The sequence below is a fragment of the Oncorhynchus keta genome, chromosome 23, assembly GCF_023373465.1.
Source record: "Oncorhynchus keta strain PuntledgeMale-10-30-2019 chromosome 23, Oket_V2, whole genome shotgun sequence".
Classification (NCBI taxonomy): domain Eukaryota; kingdom Metazoa; phylum Chordata; class Actinopteri; order Salmoniformes; family Salmonidae; genus Oncorhynchus; species Oncorhynchus keta.
The window spans coordinates 17,217,720-17,238,835 of record NC_068443.1 but is presented as its reverse complement, the minus strand read 5'-3'; the positions used below and the strand labels follow the sequence as shown (position 1 = coordinate 17,238,835).

The window sequence follows — 21,116 nt, the reverse complement described above, 5'->3', positions numbered from 1 at the left end:
GTTTATTTATAGTTCTAACACTATGGCAAATGGCCCAAGTTGGTATGTGTAAGAAGAGAACGAGTCGCGCAAACAATGTTGTTGATAAATAGCAGCAATGTTGGAAGTGGGATATTCGTATGTAATCGCACTTCCGTTCAACTCATAAAGTATTACCGTAAATATGAGACTGCAACAGCCCTTCAAATGTGGTATAGTTTGACACTGGCAAAGTACCAGGGTGTATTCAGGCCCAACCGACCACAGGATGGCGGTATTATTTATTTTACGTCGTGTGTCATGTAAAGGGAAACGACGTAAAGGGAAAAGTACCGCATGCAGCGTTTTGGGCTAGGTGTCTGCACGTAAAGCAGCCATATCTATTTACAAAAAAAATACGACAAAGAATTCAGATAGTAAAACTTATTTTTTTAGTTAAATAGATATGGCTACATGTTGGGGAGAGTGCAGTGGCAGACATTATAAATGCAGCCAAGGCTATTTGCATTTATAATGCACAACGCATTGTGGTAAAATACGAAAACACTTTTTAACCATTCATACAAATTCATTATTTATATCTGATCAAATATTGTCATCTCCATTCTCATCCACACAACCTAATGAAACCGTTCTAAAAATGTGGTGTGGTATTTATTAAAGGAGAGAAGAGAAATAACATGTTTGACACAGCTGAGGAACAAAGGAAAAAAACTAGTTTAATGTGAAGTTAAAATATATTTCAAGTAACTATTGCATACTACATGCATTATAGCTGATTTACATTGAGGTCCTTCTCTTAGGTTTTTAAAGGTATGTACATACAGTTGAAGTCGAAAGTTTACATACACTTAGGTTGGAGTCATTAAAACTCGTTTTTCAACCACTCCACAAATTTCTTGTGAACAAACTATAGTTTTGGCAAGTCGGTTAGGACATCTACTTAGTGCATGACGCAAACAATTGTTTCACAATTCCAGTGGAACAGAAGTTTACATACACTAAGTTGACTATGCCTTTAAACAGCTTGGAAAATTCCAGAAAATGAAGTCATGGCTTTCGAAGCTTCTGATAGGTTAATTGACATCATTTGAGTCAAGGCCTACCTTCAAACTCAGCACCTCTTTGCTTGACATCATGGGAAAATCAAAAGAAATCAGCCAAGAAAAAAAAATGTAAACCTCCACAAGTCTGGTTCATCCTTGGGAGCAATTTCCAAACGCCTGAAGGTACCACGTTCATCTGTACAAAAAATAGTACGCAAGTATAAACACCATGGGACCAGGCAGCAGTCATACCGCTCAGTAAGGAGACGTGTTCTGTCTCCTAGAGATGAACGTACTTTGGTGCGAAAAGTGCAAATCAATCCCAGAACAACCGCAAAGGACCTTGTGAAGATGCTGGAGAAAACAGGTACAAAAGTATCTATATCCACAGTAAAACAAGTCCTATATCGACATAACCTGAAAGGCTGCTTAGCAAGGAAGAAGCCATAAAAAAATCCAGACTACGGTTTGCAACTGCACATGGGTACAAAGATTGTACTTTTTGGAGAAATGTCCTCTGGTCTGATGAAACAAAAATTGAACTGTTTGGCCATAATGACCATCGTTATCTTTGGCGGAAAAAGGGGGAGGCTTGCAAGCCGAAGAACACCATCCCAACCGTGAAGCACGGGGGTGGCAGCTTTAAAAGGCTAACTGATTTTTAGAAAACCCTTTAGCAAGTATGTTAGCACAGCTGAAAACTGTTGTGCTAATTAAAGAAGCAATAAAAACAGCCTTCTTTAGACCAGTTGAGTATCTGGAGCATCAGCATTTGTGGGTTCGATTACAGGCTCAAAACGGCCAGAAACAAAACTTTTTTCTCAAACTCATCAGTCTATTCTTTTTCTGAGAAATGAAGGCTATTCCATGTGATCAATTGCCAAGAAATAGAAGATCTCGTACAACGCTGTGTACTACTATCTTCACAGAACAGCGCAAACTGGCCCTAACCAGAATAGAAAGAGGAGTGGGAGGCCCCGGTGCACAACTGAGCAAGAGGACAAGCACATTAGAGTGTCTAGTTTGAGAAACAGACGCCTCACAAGTCCTCAACTGGCAGCTTCATTAAATAGTACCAGCAAAACACCAGTCTCAACGTCAGCAGTGAAGAGGCGACTCCGGGATGCTGGCCTTCTAGGCAAGAACATTTCTAAGTGACCCCAAACTTTTGAACGGTAGTGTAAGTAGAGGTATTAGATAAAGAGTATGCATATTAGATCGTGTGTAGAAGATAACAGGTGGTGTTGATTGAGCTGCATGAGAGAATATGCATAACAGTACAGCAGTACTGATATATCTGTGAGAGAGTAAGTTAATTAGGGCTATGTGTGTGTATGGAGCAGTGTGTGTATACAGCAGTGTGTGTATACAATTACTGTGTGTACACTGGGTAGTTATTCTCTCCAGGAGAGGAAGTAGAGCTGGCCCAGTGCATCGCCACACACCAGTTCACTGGAGCAGTGTGGGTTCACCTCCAAGACCAGAACAGGACCCGCACACACAAACCAACCCACCCGTACAGTAGCACAGCGAAATAGCGTAAGCACACACACACACAAAGTACTTAAGTAAAAATACTTTAAAGTACTACTTCAGGTTTTTGGGGTATCTGTACTTTACTATTTATATTTTTTGCCAACTGTTACTTCACTACATTCCTAAAGAAAATAATGTACTTTTTACTCAATACATTTTCCCAGACACCCAAAAGTACTCGTTACATTTTGACAGGAAAATGGTCCATTTCACAACTTATCAAGCGATCATCCCTGGTCATCCCTACTGCCTCTGATCTGGCGGACTCACTAAAAACAAATGCTTTGTTTGTAAATTATGTCTGACTTTTGGAGTGTTCTCCTGGCTATCCGCCAATAAATAAATCAAATAGAATGTTGACACCTGGTTTGTTTAATATAAGAAATTTGAAATGGTTTATACTTTTGATACTTAAGTACATTTGAGCAATTCCATTTACTTTTGATACTTAAGTATATTTAAAACCAAATACTTTTAGACTTCTCAAGTCGTATTTCACTGCGTGACTAGTCATTTTATATTAAAAAGGTATCTTTACTTTTACTCAAGTATGACAATAGAGTACTTTTTCCACCACTGCCTGTACAGAGATGCAGATAGTGTAAGCATACAAACATAAACAGTATATTGCTGTGACTATTCATCCATTCTTTGAGAAATTATTTGAGTGCGTGAACATTTAGTTAGAATAACATCCACCTGTTTCTTGGTGTTTCTGTCCCACATTTTGACAGTTCTGTCATGGGACTTCGAGATCACCATCGTGCTGTTGGCGAGTCACAGTACACTGATCCTGTGCCTAGGGAAAAATCCATCCAAAATAATATTCATCATCATCGAAAAAAGCCATCAGTTTCATCAGAGGAAAAGGGAGAGCTCTTACAGGTTTCTTGCTGCTCCAGGAGTTGATGTTTGGTGGCTGCTTGAACCACGTTTCCCTTGGAATCTCCACACACAACCAACTCTGGAGACAGGACACAAATTACAGTACAGTTAATAAATTATTCATATAACAATGTGTGTACACATTATTTGTTTACACAATATGTATCAAAATGTGTATGAGTATGCTGATGGACACCCCGACACCCCAAACCACAGCTCTGGCTGTTCTGAGGCCCTCTTCTCCCTGCCTCTTGCAGCCATCTCACTACAGTGGAAGTCAATTGAATTGCACATCGTTGTGCCTGCAGGCCTGTCGTAGAACATGAAGCCTCTGAGCCTGACCCCACCTCTCCATACCCCTGACCCCTACCATTCCACCCTTAACACATGGTCACTGTTACACCTTTCGAGTTTCGGGATGACTGATGTAAGAACAATAAATAAGAAAGAGTAAGGAGATATAAGACTGTTCCTACCTTGACTCTACACAGGTACACACAAGCGATGAAGTACGAAATCACTAAATTTGTTGACTTCCTGCTCACTCCATTATCTCCGCCCCTGTTGATAGGCAAATCAATGAAGAGGTAAATCTTTGAAACTACTAATCATATAAATCTTTTTCTCTTCTCTATTTAGCCATCTACAGCATCTAATGAACCTTGATTCAGATGACCAGTTTCATACAGGCCCAGTGGTGTCAGTTTAGACAATGTACACAGTAAGTGTAGTTTCCAGATGTAAAATATAAAGTTGTATAAACATGTATAGCCTATTACACAAACAGATATTTTATTGCCTCGTTTTGAAAATACATACAGGAACTTAACACTTTGGGGCAGCAGAGTAATTTCCAAACCTAACTGAAAATCAAGTTGAATTGAGTTATTAACCTGACCTGATATGAGACTGTCCCTTCTGGAAAGACGTGACATTCCAGATAGTCAGACACTACCTAGACAATACAGACTAAATTATTCCTACATATTATTCATCTAAAAGCACAGATGGACTCTTTCATTAAATACATTTGCTTGAATATAATATGGTTTTATGATTTTGTGGTAGATATAAAATGTTAGATGTAAATAAAAAGGTTATTAAAAAAAGTGAGGATCCGTGAACAGTGAAACATGAAAACCATTTCACAAATCAATGAGGAGGAAAAGGTTGTCAACATTTCTCAAAATACCTTCTAAACCAAAATTAACATAGAAAGTGTTTCCGAAGCATAACGCAATTATGTTCCGTCTGTTCTGAGACTACATTAAACTTGTGTGTGGATCCCCAGAGTATGCAGGTGCTACGCATGGAGACACTGGACTCTCTCCTATGTGAGTTCTCTGATGTGATGTCATATTGGAACGCTGGGTGAAGCACTTCCCACACTGTGTGCACTCGAAGGGCTTCTCCCCACTGTGGACCACAGCATGTCTGATCAAGTTGCACTGCTTGGTAAAACTCCTGCCACACTGTTCGCAGGTGTACGGTTTCTCTCCGGTGTGACTCCGGAGGTGTACTTTGAGCTGGCAGAGACGCTGGAAGCTCTTCCCACAGAAGGTGCAGCTGAAACGCCTCTCGGTGGTGCCGCCCGACCTCCACTGAGTCCTCATTCTCTTCACCATGTTAAAACTACTGTGACTCAGGCTGTATCCAGAGAAGGTGGAGGTGGTGGCCATGTTTGACCCTGTCATGCACTCACTCAATCTCACTGTTGCTTCTGAAGCCCTGTATTGATGCTTCCTTGGCTGTAGAGCTAAACTATTTCCATCATTATTTGAGTTCAGCGTCTCGCTGCTCTGTCCCTCTGGCATCTGTTGTCTAGTCTCATCAGCCAATGTCCTGACATGTCTTGTCATGTGTTTTGCTGCACTGAACATGTTAGCATGTGGTTTCCATATAGAAGAGTGAAGCGATGGCCCCACTTCATCTGTCATAGTAGGAACAGATGGCAGCCCACTATGAGATGGGTAAATTGAGATATTCTGAGAGTACTCTTCTGTGGAATGAAAGGAGAAATCTGGGTGGCAGACAGGGTCAGTGTCTCTGCCTGGATCCACAGAGGTCCACAGCTGACCATCAGTCTCATCCATGACAAACTGGTCAGGTCCTGCCAGGGCCGTGGTCTGATCCAGCTCCTCATCCTTCACCATCACTAGGTCTAGTGAGTCGTTGTCCTCGTCCGGCCGGTGCTGCTCTGTACTGAACACCTCTGTAGATGTGAGCCGGGTTGTTCCTGGTTCCTCTGGACGATCAGAATTTGGGTAATGTTCCACGGAGTCTCTGGGAGATATATTGGGTTGTGTGATGAAGTCCTCATCACAGTGCCGTTGCTCAAAGGATGGTGGTTTCCCAGGCTTGGAACCAGATTCTAAAGATATGGGGATAAACATAAAATAAACATTACAAAAAGACCCTTAAGAGCAAAACATGACTGCTTTAGAGCTGATTGTGTGTACGTGCGCTACATATGCCAGAACATAAAACACCAATGTAATTTGGAATGTGCATACCACCACACCCACAGTCTTCCATAGACAGACAGAGCAGTACCCCTTATGGTCACACCCACCCTCTCCAATGATCCTGAGCTCTTCCTGAGGGTCAGTCTTCCACACGTCCTCTGCTGTCTCCTCATCTTTGATCAGTATGAGTTCAGTCTTCACTCCCTGCTCCACATCGGTAGACTAACAGGGGACTGAGGTTAATACTCTGGACACACAGCATATCTAACCCTTTTCATACTCAGTAATCACACAAAAGCGATAAAATCTCCTGATAAGCCAATATCAGAATTGATCTTAGTTGTTGTATCACACCTGGGGTTGAGAGTCCTCTTCAACAGCCAGGTCTTCGTCTCTGCACTGTGAGCTACTCCTCTGCTTATTCAAAACAATTTTGACTGGATATGAAGATCTCTCTGATGCCATAGAGTAAAAAGCGAGAAAATAATTGTATTCAGTCAAATATTAGAGCTATTCACACATTTGGGTTTCCCATATCCAATCAATTTACTAGCCTGGAGACCCGATGTTGAATTTCATAGAAATAGAGCAGGAAAGTTCTCTCACGACGTCTACAAGCCAGAATGTCAAATAAAACAATAGTTTAACTTACTTTACTGGTTGTCGGTGTATTTGTTCCTTTTGCAGGTACATTACATGACCAAAAGTATGTGGACACCTGCTCGTCGAACAACTCATTCCAAAATCATGGGTATTAATATGGAATTGGTCCCCCTTGGCTGCTACAACAGCCTCCACTCTTCTGGGAAGGCTTTCAGCAATGTTCCAACCAGATGTTGGAACATTGCTGCAAGGACTTGCTTCCACTCAGCCACAAGAATATTTGTGATATTTGGACACTGATGTTGGGCAATAAGGCCTAGCTCGCAGACTGCATTCTAATTCATCCCAAAGATGTTCGATGGGGTTGAGGTCAGGGCTCTGTGCAGGCAAGACAAGATATTCCACACCGATCTCATACTATTTCTGTATGGACCTCCCTTTGAGCACGGAGGCATTGTCATTCTGAAACAGGAAAGGGCCTTCCCCAAACTGTTGGAAACACAGAATCATCTACATTTACATTTACATTTAAGTCATTTAGCAGACGCTCTTATCCAGAGCGACTTACTAGAATGTCATTGTATGCTGTAGTGTTAATATTTCCCTTCACTGGAACTCAGGGGCCTAGCTGAACCATGAAAAACAGCCCCAGACCATTATTCCTCCTTCACCAAACTTTACAGTTGGCACTATGCATTTGGGCAGGTAGCGTTCTCCTGGCATCCGTCGAACTGCTAGATGGTGAAGCGTGATTTCTCACTCCAGAGAACATGTTTCCATTGCTCCAGAGTCCAACGGTGGCGAGCTTCATGCCACTCCAGCCGACGCTTGGCATTGCGCATGGTAATCTTAGGATTGTGTGTGGCTGCTCGTCCATGGAAACTAATTTCATGAAGCTCCCGACAAACAGTTATTGTGCTCACGTTGCTTCCAGAGGCAGTTTCGAACTCGGTCGTGAGTGTTACAACTGAGGACAGACAATTTTTACGCGATGCTCGCTTCAGCACTCCCGATCTGTGAGCTTGTGTGGTCTACCGCTTGGCGTTGTTGCTCCTAGACGTTTCCACTTCACAATAACAGCACTTACAGTTGACCGGCACAGCTCTAGCAAGGCAGACATTTGACAAATTGACTTGTTGGAAAGGTGGCATCCTATGAGGGTGCCACGTTGAAAGTCACCAAGCTGTTCATTAAGGCCATTCTACTTGCCAATGTTTGTCTATGGCAATTGCATGGCTATGTGCTCGATTTTATACACCTGTCAGCAACAGGTGTGGTTGAAATTGCAGAATACACTAATTTGAAGGGGTGTCCACGTACTGTTGTATTTATAGTATAGGAATGTGAGACAATATAACCCACAGGAAAGCATAATTACACTTTTCAAATCCAATCAACAGGACCTGAAAAATTGTAATATCCTATGTTTCTCAAGAGCCGTGGTTGAACGAGGACATGGACATGAACTCAGCAAAAAAGAAACGTCCTCTCACTGTCAATTGCGTTTATTTTCAGCAAACTTAACATGTGTAATATTTGTATGAACAACAAGATTCAACAACTGAGACAGTCAATGCAGCTGTTGGCCACACCAGATACTAAGTACTGCAGTGCATCTCCTCAAAGACTGCACCAGATTTGCCAGTTCTTGCTGTGAGTTGTTTCCCCACTCTTCCACCAAGACACCTGCAAGTTCCCGGACATTTCTGGGGGGAATGGCCCTAGCCCTTACTAGGGCTAGCGCCCTAGAACAAGCAGTATGGCTCATGGCATTGTCATGCTGGAGGGTCATGTCAGGATGAGCCTGCAGGAAGGGTACCACATGAGGGAGGAGGATGTATTCCCTGTAACGCACAGCATTGAGATTGCCTGCAATGACAAGCTCAGTCCAATGATGCTGTGACACACCGCCCCAGACCATGACGGACCCTCCACTTCCAAATCGATCCCTCTCCAGAGTACAGGCCTCGGTGAAACGCTCATTCCTTCGACCATAAACGCAAATCCGACCATCACCCCCGGTGAGACAAAACCGCAACTTGTCAGTGAAAGCTTTTTTTGCCAGTCCTGTCTGGTCCAGGGACGGTGGGTTTGTACCCATAGGCGACGCTGTTGTCTGTGATGTCTGGTGAGGACCTGCCTTACAACGGGCCTACAAGCCCTCAGTACAGCCTCTCTCAGCCTATTGCGGACAGTCTGAGCACTGGTGGAGGGATTGTGCGTTCCTGGTGTAACTCGGGCAGTTGTTGTTGCCATCCTGTACCTGTCCCGCAGGTGTGAGGTTCGGATGTACCGATCCTGTGCAGGTGTTGTTACACGTGGTCTGCCACTGCGAGGATAATCAGCTGTCCGTCTTGTCTCCCTGAAGCGCCGTCTTAGGCGCACAGTACAGAGGTTGCAATGTATTGCCCTGGCCACATCTGCAGTCCTCATGCCTCCTTGCAACATGCTTTCGGCATGTTCGCGCAGATTAGCAGGGACCCTGGGCATCTTTCTTTTGGTGTTTTTCAGAGTCAGTAGAAAGGCCTCTTTTACTGTCCTAAGTTCATAACTGTGACCTTAATTGCCTACCATCTGTAAGCTGTTAGTGTCTTAATGACCATTCCACAGGTGCATGTTCATTAATTATTTATGGTTCATTGAACAAGTATGGGAAACAGTGTTTAAACCATTTACAATGAAGATCTGTGAAGTTATTTGGATTTTTACAAATTATCTTTGGAAGACAGGGTCTGAAAAGGGGACGTTTCTTTTTTTGCCGAATTTACATCTCGCTGGTTTTTCCATGCATCATCAAGCCCAGATGGCAGATTCAGGTAAGGCGAAGGGAGGAGGTGGGTGTCTCTTTGTTAACAACAGCTGGTGAGTGACCTTTAATGTTAAGGAAGTGTTGAGTTGTTGCTCGCATGACTTAGAATACCTCCTGATAAGCTGCAGACCATAATATGTACTATATTTCTCTTAGTGCCAACAGATGCTGGCACTAAGACCACACGCAACAAGCTGTATAGGGCCATAAGCAAACAAGAAAATGCACATTCAGAGGCGGCGTGTCTTGTGGCCGCTGATTTTAATGCAGGGAAACTGAACCATGCTTGACACTGAACCATGCATGAGAGCACCAGGTGTTCCGGATCACAGAAGTGATCTTGCTCTCTGTAGCCAATGTGAGTAAGACCTTTAAAACAGATTAACATTCGCATGGCTGGGGCCAGATGGAATAGCAGGACGAGTACTCAGACCATGCGCTGACCAGCCGGTCTGTAATAACAACCTGTTTCAATCAGACCACCACTGTCCCCGTTCCCAAGAACGCCAAGGTAACCTGCCTAAATTACTATCGCTTCGAAGCATTCACATCTATAGCAAATAAATTGTTTGAAAGGCTGGTCATGGCTCCCCTCCTGTACTCCCTGTTCACTCACCATTGCGTGGCGGTGCACGACTCCAACACCATCAATTTGCTGAAAACAACGGTGGTAGGACTGATCACCGACGACGAGACCTGGTAGTGTGGTGCAAAGACAGAAACCTCTCCTTTAACGTCAGCAATTATTTTTGACTACAAGAAACAAAGGAGCGAGCGCTTCAAGTTCCTCAGTGTTCACATCAACTAGGAATTAACATGATCCACACACACACACACACACACACACATAGTTGTGAAGAGGACATGACAGCGCCTCCTCCCCCTTAGGAAGGATGGGCCCTCAGATCCTCAAAAGATTCTACAGCTGCACCATTGAGAGCATCATGACTGGATCCATCACTGCTTGGTATGGCAACTGCAAGGGGCCCGACCGCAAGCCGCTATTGAGGGTGGTGAGTACTGGGGTCGAGCTCCCTGCCATCCAGGACCTTATACCAGGCGGTGTCAGAGGAAGAATCCAGTCACCATAGCCATAGACCGCATGGCAAACGGTACCAGGTCACCAAGTCTGGAACCAACAGGACCCTGAACAGCTTCTCCCACGAACCAATAAGACTGCAAAACAAGGCTGCTAAATAGCTAATAAAATGGCTACCCAAACTACCTGCATTGAATCTTTAACTAACCATCTTGCATTGACTCTATGCGCGCGAATGCATGCACGCACACACTTGAGGTCGACCGATTAATCGGAATGGCCGATGAATTAGGGACGATTTCAATTTTCATAACAATCGGAAATCGGTATTTTTGGGCGCCGATTTTGCCAATTTTATTTAACTAGGCAAGTCAGTTAAGAACACATTCTTATTTTCAATGACGGTCTAGGAGGCAGAACGACAGATTTTTACCCTGTCAGCTCGGGGGATTCAATCTTGCAACCTTACAGTCCAACGCTCTAACCACCTGATTACATTGCACTCCACGAGGAGCCTGCCTGTTACGCGAATGCAGTAAGCCAAGGTAAGTTGCTAGCAAGCATTAAACTTATCTTATAAAAAACAATCAATCAACGACTGTCGTTGCTCCAATGTGTACTTAACCATAAACATCAATGCCTTTCTTAAAATCAATACACAAGTATAGATTTTTAAACCTGCATATTTAGCTAAAAGAAATCCAGGTTATCAGGCAATATTAACCAGGTAAAATTGTGTCACCTCTTGCGTTCATTGCACGCAGAGTCAGGATATTTGCAACAGTTTGGGCTGCCTGGCTCTTTACGAACTAATTTGCCAGAATTTTACGTAATTATGGCATAACATTGAAGGTTGTGCAATGTAACAGGAATATTTAGACTCATGGATGCTACCCGTTAGATAAAATACGGAACGGAATAAAGGTTTTGTTTTCGAGATGATAGTTTCCGGATTTGACCTAAGGCTCGCATTGCTGTCTGTTTATTATAGTACAGTCTATGATTTGATACTTGATAGAGAAGTCCGAGGGTTGGTAGGCAGCAGCAGGCTCGTAATAGTCAAAGGTATATAGTTTAGAGAGAAATAGTCGACGCGTTATAATTCCTGTAATAACTTGCGGCTGAACTTGAAAGGGGTTCTTTCGTTATTTTACCGTTCATGTCTTCCATAGAGAATGTCTTGATCTACTTCAAATAAGGACTGTGTTTCGTGCAGGCTTAAACCGCCTCGGCGTTTTGATACACGATATCTCACTAGGATTGTACTAGCTGGGATCTACATCTGTTTATATTAGTTACTGTGCTGTTACTAAGCAGTAATGCATTGCGGCAGTGTTCCGTTACTACACCTAATACGAAATGCACATGCGCACTGGGGTGCCGGGAACTGTAGAGCACGAGGGGTTTTAACTAAACAAAAACTGTACTCCCGTCTCCTGCCTGGTCATTTCTCCACAACACAAATATTACAGTGGCGACGAGGTGATTAAACTACATAAACGGACATTGCTTGAAGGGAAGAATGTTGCGTGAGTAATGAAACTCAAAATAATTATGTATTTCTGCAGTTATTTTTTATTTTCTTTCACCAGTAGAGAAGGCTAAGGACTGCTAGCACTGCTAGTACAGTATTCAGGAGCTGCCAAGTAGCAAGACTATTGGAGTCCAGAATAGCGACACTGCCCTCTGGTGGTTAAATAAAAAAAACTGTAATTGAACCCATTGAAATTAGGCGATCTCAGTGGAGAAATATTGTCAAGAAAAAAAAGGAAGAAGGAATGTAACACGGTGTGTACATTATTACAAATGAGTGCAGTGAATGAAGTAATTGCAGAAACTTCTGAAGTGAAGAATTAGAATTAGATGAAAATGAAGGAATACAAGGAATAAGTGAAAGTCACTTTTTTCAGTCCCGTCCTCAAGGTTACACAAGAACAAAGCAGCCCACATCTCAAAGGTCTAAGCCAAGTTGCTACAGATGTGGGGGAGATAATCATCAGCACAGTGAATGTCGATTCCAAAATGAAAAGTGCCACAATTGTGGAAAGGCTGGACATTTACAGAGTGTGTAAGGCCTCAAAACGCACAGCAAGAGCGCACACTGTCAGACGCAGCACAAGAAGAGGAAGGTACAACTGAAACAGTATTGGAACTGTTCAGTGTACACAGCTCAACAATAAAAAGATGGAATCTCTCAACATGGAGTTAGCGGGAAAACCAGTAAAAATGCAGCTGGACACCTGAGCATCTGTATCTCTGGTTCCAGAGAGACTCTACAAAGAAAAACTGAAAGAGTGCCCTCTTCAGCCTGTGTCCATCCGCCTTTCTTCATACACTGGTGACACTATTCCTGTGTTAGGGCAGATCCAGTCCGGTATGAGGAAAAGGAGTGGACGCTACCGCTTGTCATTGTTACAGGAGAAAAAAAAAAAAATCTGCCTTGCTAGGTAGAAACTGGCCACAAAAGATCAAGTTAAACTGGGGAGAAATCTTCAGTCTGAGAAATGACAAACCAGTGAGTGAATGACAAACCAGTGAGGCTACACTCACTAACATGCTGGAGACGCACAAAGAACTTTTCAAAGATGGCTACGGTGAAATACACGACTTCACAGCAAAAGTCAGAGTGCAAGAAGGAACCAAGCCTCTTTTTCACAAACCACGTCCGGTTTCCTATGCTCTTAAGGAAGCAGTAGAGAAGGAACTGGACCGCCTACAGAAGAATAACATAATCACGAAAGTAGCGAGGAGCAACTGGGCTGCTCCGATTGTTGTAGTTCCAAAGAAAGACAAGACCGTCAGAATGTGCGGTGACTACAAGGTCACAGTAAATCGCTGCATACTACCAGAGGAATATCCACTACCAAACGCTGAAAATCTGTTTGCCACTCTAGCTGGTGGGAAGGTTTTCAGTAAGCTGGACCTGGCATTCGCTTATCAGCAACTAAAAGCTGGATCCGGAGTCAGAACAGTATCTGACCATCAATACACACAAGGGGCTATTCAGATTCAATCGCTTGGCCTATGGAATCTCGACAGCTCCAGCGATATTCCAACACACAATGGATCAGATCTTGGACGGTATAGACCATGTTGTGTACTTCATGGACAACATCCTCGTGTCAGCACCAACCATTGGAGAGCACCTTGTAGTGCTGAACAAAGTTATGTCAAGACTGGAGAAATATGGAGTGAGAATGAAACGCAGCAAGTGTGAGTTCCTCCAGGACTTAGTGGAGTATCTCGGATACAAGATTGATGCACAAGGCCTGCACCCAACCAACAGCAAGGTGGAAGCAATCGTAAACGCACCAGCACCCACAAATATCTCAGAGCTGAGGTCATTTTTGGGGCTCCTGAACTATTACGGAAAGTTTGTGGCAAACTTGCCCACATTGTTGCATCCGCTTCACCAACTGCTGCAGGCCGATACAAAGTGGAATTGGTCCCCACAATGCGAAGAAGCATTCAAGACTTGCAAACAGCGTCTGCTAAAGAGCAAGTGGCTTGCCCACTACAACACAGAGATGAAGTCGAGACTTGCGTGTGATGCATCTCCATACGGAGTAGGAGCAGTCATCTCACACATGACTCTGTCACCAAGTGAGAAAAATTATGCTCAAATTGAGAAGGAAGCCCTGAGCATAATATTCGCAGTGAATAAGTTTCACAAATACCTCTACGTAAGGAAGTTCCAACTGCTGACACAAGCCTCTGTTGGCCATCCTTGGACCAAAATCAGCTATACCAACCCTTCCTGCACTTCGAATGAAACGTTGGGCTCTGATATTGTTAGCCTACGACTACGAGATTGAGTACAGACGATCCAGTGATCACGCAAATACCGATGCACTATCGAGACTACCGTGCAATAGTGACTCTGACAGTGAAGATGATAGAGCAGTCTTCCAGAGCTCTCTCATTGATGAACTGCCCATATCTGCTTCTGACATAGCAGAGGAAACAAGGAAAGACTCAGTGCTTTCCAAAGTCTTGGACTTAACATTAGGCGGTTGGCCAACCTTCGTAAATGACGATAACCTTCGTCCATTCATCAACAAGAAAGACCAGTTGTCCACTGATCAAGGGTGTGTTCTGTGGGGATCAAGGGTGGTGGTACCTCACAAATTCCAGAGACTGCTATCTGACCTGCATGAGGGACATCCAGGGATCACTCGAATGAAAGCACTCACTCGCAGTTATCTGTGGTGGCCTGGACTGGATCAGGACATTCAACAGCATGTAGGCCACTGCTCACCTTGTGAAGCTGTTCGCAACAAGTCTGCTGCTGCACCTCTTCATCCATGGTCCTGGGCTGCTCCACCCTGGGAACGCATCCATGTGGTTTACGCCGAAATTGACAAGCAACATTTCCTTGTTGTCATCGATGTCCATTCCAAGTGGATGGAAGTGTTTCCTACTCAACTGACCACAGCTGAGAAGACCATCAATCTTCTCAGACACCTGTTTGCATCCTTTGGACTAGTCAAGAAGCTCGTATCGGACAATGGCCCTCTGCTCACGTCAAACGATTTTGAAATGTTTCTCAAGAACAACGGAGTAATGCACATCCTGTCACCATCTTTACCATCCGCAATCAAATGGAGCAGCAGAGAGAGCCATGCAAACCTTTAAGAAGGCCTGGACTAGACTAGAGGTTCAGTCTGTTCCCACCCACCAAAGGCTTCCCCGGTTCCTGTTTACTTACCGTAACACACCACACACAGTAACGGAATGTACACCAGCTGAACTGTTTCTGAAACGCCAACCACGTACCCGCCTGACATTGTTGAAACCAGACTTGTCAAGCACTGTGGCAAAGCACCAGCTACAGCAGAAGAAAGCTCATGACAGACACTCAGAGAAGACTGTCAGAGAATTCAAAGAGGAAGAGAGAGTGATGGTACGTCATTTCAGACACGCAGAGGACCTTTGACTTACCAAGTCCAAATTGGTCATCGGCAGGTCAACGTTCATGTGGATCATCTGCTACAGTCCAACGCACCAGCGGACATGCCGAGAGAACAAGAACAATAACGACCCCCAGGACTATTCTCCTGACTGTGGACGTACGGGAGAGACAGAGCCTGACCTTCCACCCGAACCTGGCCCACCACAGGAAGCCCAGGAGGAGCGGAGATATCCTATTCGACAGCGAAGGGCATCTCAAAAGCTTGACCTGTGAGTTGAGCTGGTTAAGGAGGTAACAGACAGTAAAACAAACAAACACTTTAATATGTCCTAGATAAAAGGAAAGAAAAAAAGGACATTACCTGGGTTAGTTATTAAGACACAAACTCCATCTTCAGGGCAGAATAATCCCCTGGATTTGTGCTGGGCTCTGAAAAGTCTGCTTCCATCAGCAAGGGCATTGAAGATGAAACGTGGCTGGGTCTTTCAGCATGACAATGATCCCAAACACACCGCCCGGGCAACGAAGGAGTGGCTTCGTAAGAAGCATTTCAAGGTGCTGGAGTGGCCTAGCCAGTCTCCAGATCTCAACCCCATAGAAAATCTTTGGAGGGAGTTGAAAGTCTGTGTTGCCCAGCAACAGCCCCAAAACATCACTGCTCTACAGGAATCTGCATGGAGGAATGGGCCAATATACATATACATAAATCCTACAATGTGATTTTCTGGATTTTTTTTCTCATTTTGTCTGTCATAGTTGAAGTGTACCTATGATGAAAATTACAGGCCTCTCATCTTTTTAAATGGATTTACATTTGGAAATGGAAATACATTTTGGAAATACATTTTTGCCCCACTGTATATATATACATAAATACATTTTTTTAATATTTTTTTTTATAAAATCGTCCGATTAATTGGTATCGGCTTTGAAAAATCATAATCAGTCGACCTCTAGCACACACACATACACACACACACACACGTAAAGTTCATAGGAGCATATCGAATTGGGTGTCAGATGAAAGCTACTAGCCTATATTTTGTGAAATGAAGGCAAATATACAATTTTCAACCATTTTCCATCTTAAAAATGAGGCATAGGTAAAGGCTTTGATTTCTGGATAACAAACAAAAAAATGGGATCTTAGAAAACAACTACCAGAAAGTCTTATAAGGTATTAGAAATACATCAAAACACAATGTTGATGTAAAGACCCCTGCCAACCAATATCAACACAGAATTAGTTTGAGAAATAGTTTACCTTCTGTAAGTTAAGAGATATTGCCTTGTGATGTGTAATTCCGTTTCCAAGAAACCATACATCTTTAAGACATGTTCTAATATCTCTCTCCCTCACGAGGGAGAATAATGAACGTTCACAGAAGTAACAAGTAATGGTAGACCTGTTATTTTACTGATATCAATTTTGTTTTAGAATTATTATGTGATTAATACTCTTAATTCCTCCACCCCCCAAAAATACAGTAATGGAATAACTGCAACTGAATTGGCTAAAATGAGAAATCATAATAGTCACAAACCAGTTGTGTCACCTGCTTACTGTCCTCCCTTCCACTGGCATACTGTTACTTTCAGCTCATAACTGTTTTCTTTGTCTTTCTGTTGTCTGTTGTCTGGTGGTCAAAACAAGAGTGTATGAGTCTGGACAACCCATCTCTCTCTCTGACTTTCTCACTCTCCAGTTAATGTCACCTCTCCTAGCTCTTACTGACACCTACCCATGAGCCAACTTTTTCCATTTACTTTAACAAGCATCCTCAACCACTGAGAACCAACTGACACCGGAAAAGTAGTTACTGAACACTACCGCACTGCACTCTACCGCACTGCACTCTACCGCACTGCACCGCACTGCACTCTACCGCACTGCACTCTACCGCACTGCACTCTACCGCACTGCACTCTACCGCACTGCACTCCACTGCTGTATTGTACACTACTTTTTTGTGATGTCCAAACTTGTGAAACATGAGGAGAATGACATTCATATCCATAATGATGCATTTGTGTGTGGTACAGATCAGGGAGCCTTGATGTAATTCTGTTATCATATTTTTTTTTCTAACGCAAGGTGGCATGTCATAGCTGACACCCCATTCTTTTGCAGACACCTTTGATCTTAATTCAGAACAGATACAGTATTAAAATGAGTTTTGGGAAAATGTGTTCGCATAAAAACATGTGGGAGATTTTACAGTAATTCCATTACTAAGATTGCATCAGTTCTTCTACTAAATTAGTTTTTGTAAATGTTTCAGTGGAAATTGTTAAAAGTAGTCCTTGTGCATAGAGTTGTATGGTTTGTTAAACTTTGAAACAAATGGTTTTTGTTTGACATACATTTCAAAGTAAAATAGTAAAATGAGTCAAAGTGTCATTCTGTTATAGTTGAATTGCCATGCTGCTACTGCTTCACATACGCTGCTGCTACATCTCTGCCTATCATCTATCCTGTAGCCTAGTCACTTTACCCCTACCTAGATGTACATACAGTGCCTACAGAAAATATTCACAACCATTGACTTTTTCCAAAACAAATTGTTACAGCCTGAATGGATTATACTGAGATGTTGTGTCACTGGCACACACACACAACACCCTATATTCAACACCTGTGTTATGGCATGCCTAAATAAGGTCAGGAGTAGACATTTGCTTAACAAGTCACATAATAAGTTACATGGACTCATTCTGTGTGCAATAATAGTGTTTAACGTGATTTTTTTGAATGACTACATCATCTCTGTGCCCCACACATACAAATATCTATAAGGTCCCTCAGTCGAGCAGTAAATTTCAAACACAGATTGAACCACAAAAAACAGGGAGGTTTTCCAATGCCTAGCAAAGAATGGCACCTATTGGTAGATGGGTAAAAAAAAAAAAAGACATTGAATATCAATTTGAGCATGGTGAAGTTATTAAATTACACGTTTGATGGTGTATCAATACACTCAGTCACTACAAAGATGTAGGTGTCCTTTCTAACTCAGTTGCTGATGAGAGGAAGGAAACCTCTCAGGGATTTCACCATCCATTACACCTTGATCACACCTACAGAGTTTTGCGCAAAAGGGTACGCATCATCATCTGGATGTGTGCAACAAAAGTTCAACATTCACTTTATGCTACCATTTATGTCAAGTCTTCTACGCATACAATTTGGTGTATACTTTTGATAAATCCACGGTATGCGCCACATAGAACACAATGCAATGCAATACTGCAAGGCAAACGTAGCATTCTATTGGAAATGAATGTAGAAAACGCAAACCCCTGTCAGTGTGATCGAGGCGTTAAGCTCATACTTCAGGTGATATAAATCTGAACACACAACCAGCACTATGAAATGTTAATTTAATTATATTTTCCTGTGGATATATTTCTCACATTCCTACCTGCAAATAGACTAACTGCACGGGCAACCGGTAAATTAAGTTCAAATATAACTTTATTAAAAATTATAGCTTGTAAGGTAACATTATAGGTCGTGAGAGGAAACTTCCCTGATCCAAAAGCTCATTTATGCCCGACGTTGAATCCAAATAAATTCAACGTCGGGGTCTCCACTCTCCAACATTAATTTACCATGAATAATAACACAACTACCTTTTCGTCTGCGCGTCTTCTCCAGCTCGCTCTCCATCATTTGCCACTTCCTTTTCAATACATCAATATCTCGCTGGCTTTGGGTCATTTCCAAACGTATAACAGCACAGCTATCATCTACGCGTTTGTTTATTTCTGCTACTGCTGCTTTAGCCAATACCTCCATAATGGATACCAACTGCGCCTGAAAATTGCAGCTCGCCATCTTGTCCTGCCCAAATTACAGATGTGTATTCTCTATGTCAAGTAGATAATATAAAATGTCCAAGATAATGTGCAAAAAACAATCCGTAGATGTTGATAAATGGCAACAATGTAGTGAGTGGGTAACGTGTGAGCAATCGCCCTTCCGTTCAATTCGTGACGTAAGTATTTATTACCGTAAATATAAGACTACAACAGCCCTAGAAAATTGGTGGTATTAGCACTGGCCAGTAAATACCAAGGTATACACCAGGGGCCTGTTGCACAAAAGTAGAATTAAGACATCCGGGATAAATGACTAAGCTGAGCTCAATGAAGCCAAAACATGTGCGTCCAGGCTTAATTGGTTGCACAAAGACCAAGCCAGGATGAGCAGACACGGATTCATTAAACCAGGTGAAACCAATCCTGGATAGGTGCGCGCTCACGGCTCACTCAAATAGACCCCGCCACAGATCACAGATTAACTGATTTACCATGGCAACTAGAGCCGCGTACTTTTCCCCGTCGGAAGCACAAATCCTCATGGAGGCATACGAGGAGGTAAAAGATATAATTAAGAAGAAAGGCAACACCGCCACAGTGATAAAGCAAAGAGAAAAAGCGTGGCAAAGTATTGCAGACCGCCTGAATGCGTAAGTAGTGCACAATTACACACTCACCGCTCCGCTGAAACATCACAATTACAATTCAAATATTTAATTCACATCTCCAAAAACGCAGTTGTACTGTAATTATGAAACGGTTACATTTTTAATTGAAATGCACTGCAGATATGAGTGAAATTGTGTAAAGTAAGTCCATCACACTGTATAAAGCTATGATAAATTATTATTAAAGCCTTACATTATTATTTAACGTTACTACGCTCAGTACGGTTTAATCTTAGCCGTTGTACTCTGCTTCTTATGTTGTCCACCGTTCTGTCAAAGCTGCTTTGACAGAATGAAACAATTGTGAAAAGTGCTATATAAATAAAATGTAATTGAATAAATAGATGAGCTATAATAGTAATCACTTTAATTTATATAGCGCCTTTCAAAGGACCCAAGGTCGGTTGCTCACTGCACTGCAAAAATGTCTTTCTTACTTAGTATTTTTGTCTTGTTTTCAGTAAAAAAAAATATCTAAAAAACATCTTGAATATTTTCTTGAGCAAAATTACCTAGGAAAATAAGCAAAAAAATCTGCCAGTGATGTGCATTGATTGGTGTAATATTCCTCATCTTATGATTTCAGATGGTCTGCAATGCTGACTGTGTGATCAGCAATGTTGTGGCAAAATGGCCTGGCTCAGTCCATGACTCCAGAATCTTTCGGGCCTCTGAAATCTATCAGTGCCTATCACAAGGTAAGCCACACAACCCCTATTTATAACCATCATGGCTGTGTCAAGAATATCACTGTGTTTATGAGGTAGTAATGATGAGATTTTGTGTTGACAGGTGAATTCTCTGGTGTGTTGCTGGGAGACAGGGGTATGGCTGCCAGCCTTTTCTCCTGACACCTTTCACAGACCCCCAGGAAGCACAGCAGGCCTACAACCATGCCCATGCCAGGACCAGGGCCAGAGTTGAAATGATCTTTGGCCTCCTGAAGGCACGCTTTCACTGCCTTCACAAATTAAGGGTCAGCCCTGTTAGGGCATGTGATATTACTGTGGCTTGTGCTGTCCTCCACAATGTGGCCTGCCTGAGGAAGGAGAGGGCCCCCAGAGTGCCACCAGCCATGGACTGGGACAATCCGGCAATCTTCCCTGATGACGACAGTGGTCGGCTGCTGAGGGACCAATATGTGTTGAATTATTTTAGTTAGTATGTGTGCTTTCAATTTTGGTTAAATATGTCCTGCGGTGGCAGAGGAATTAGGGTTTTTTTGGGTTCGTTTTTTTACGAATTTGGCCTCTTATGATGTTTGTGCGGTATACTGTGTGTAATACAAGGCTGCAGGGAGGCTACTGCATCCATTCATTTGTCTGTTCAGTTGATGTGTATGGATTTGTCCT

General features: G+C 42.8%; 1 protein-coding gene across 1 annotated transcript; it reads right to left on the bottom strand.

Moving 5' to 3' along the window:
• Positions 1-4,221: 4,221 nt before the first annotated feature.
• On the bottom strand, positions 4,222-19,926 carry LOC127911008 (oocyte zinc finger protein XlCOF8.4-like). The gene is made up of 4 exons (XM_052476673.1): positions 18,908-19,926; positions 6,266-6,366; positions 6,019-6,133; positions 4,222-5,817 (listed from the first exon to the last, which is right to left on the bottom strand). Exons 1-4 carry the CDS (start codon positions 19,110-19,112, stop codon positions 4,709-4,711), a joined length of 1,530 nt encoding a protein of 509 aa, XP_052332633.1. The 5' UTR covers positions 19,113-19,926; the 3' UTR covers positions 4,222-4,708.
• Between the last annotated feature and the right edge of the window lie 1,190 nt (positions 19,927-21,116).

Coding starts and splice junctions, on each gene's coding strand:
- LOC127911008 (XM_052476673.1), bottom strand. CDS start 19,112: ATGGCGAGCTGCAATTTTCAGGCGCAGTTGGTATCCATTATGGAGGTA. Junction 6,367..18,907: donor GAAGACGCGCAGACGAAAAG/GTAGTTGTGTTA, acceptor CTATGGCATCAG/AGAGATCTTCATATCCAGTC. Junction 5,818..6,018: donor GCTCAGGATCATTGGAGAGG/GTGGGTGTGACC, acceptor CCATATCTTTAG/AATCTGGTTCCAAGCCTGGG.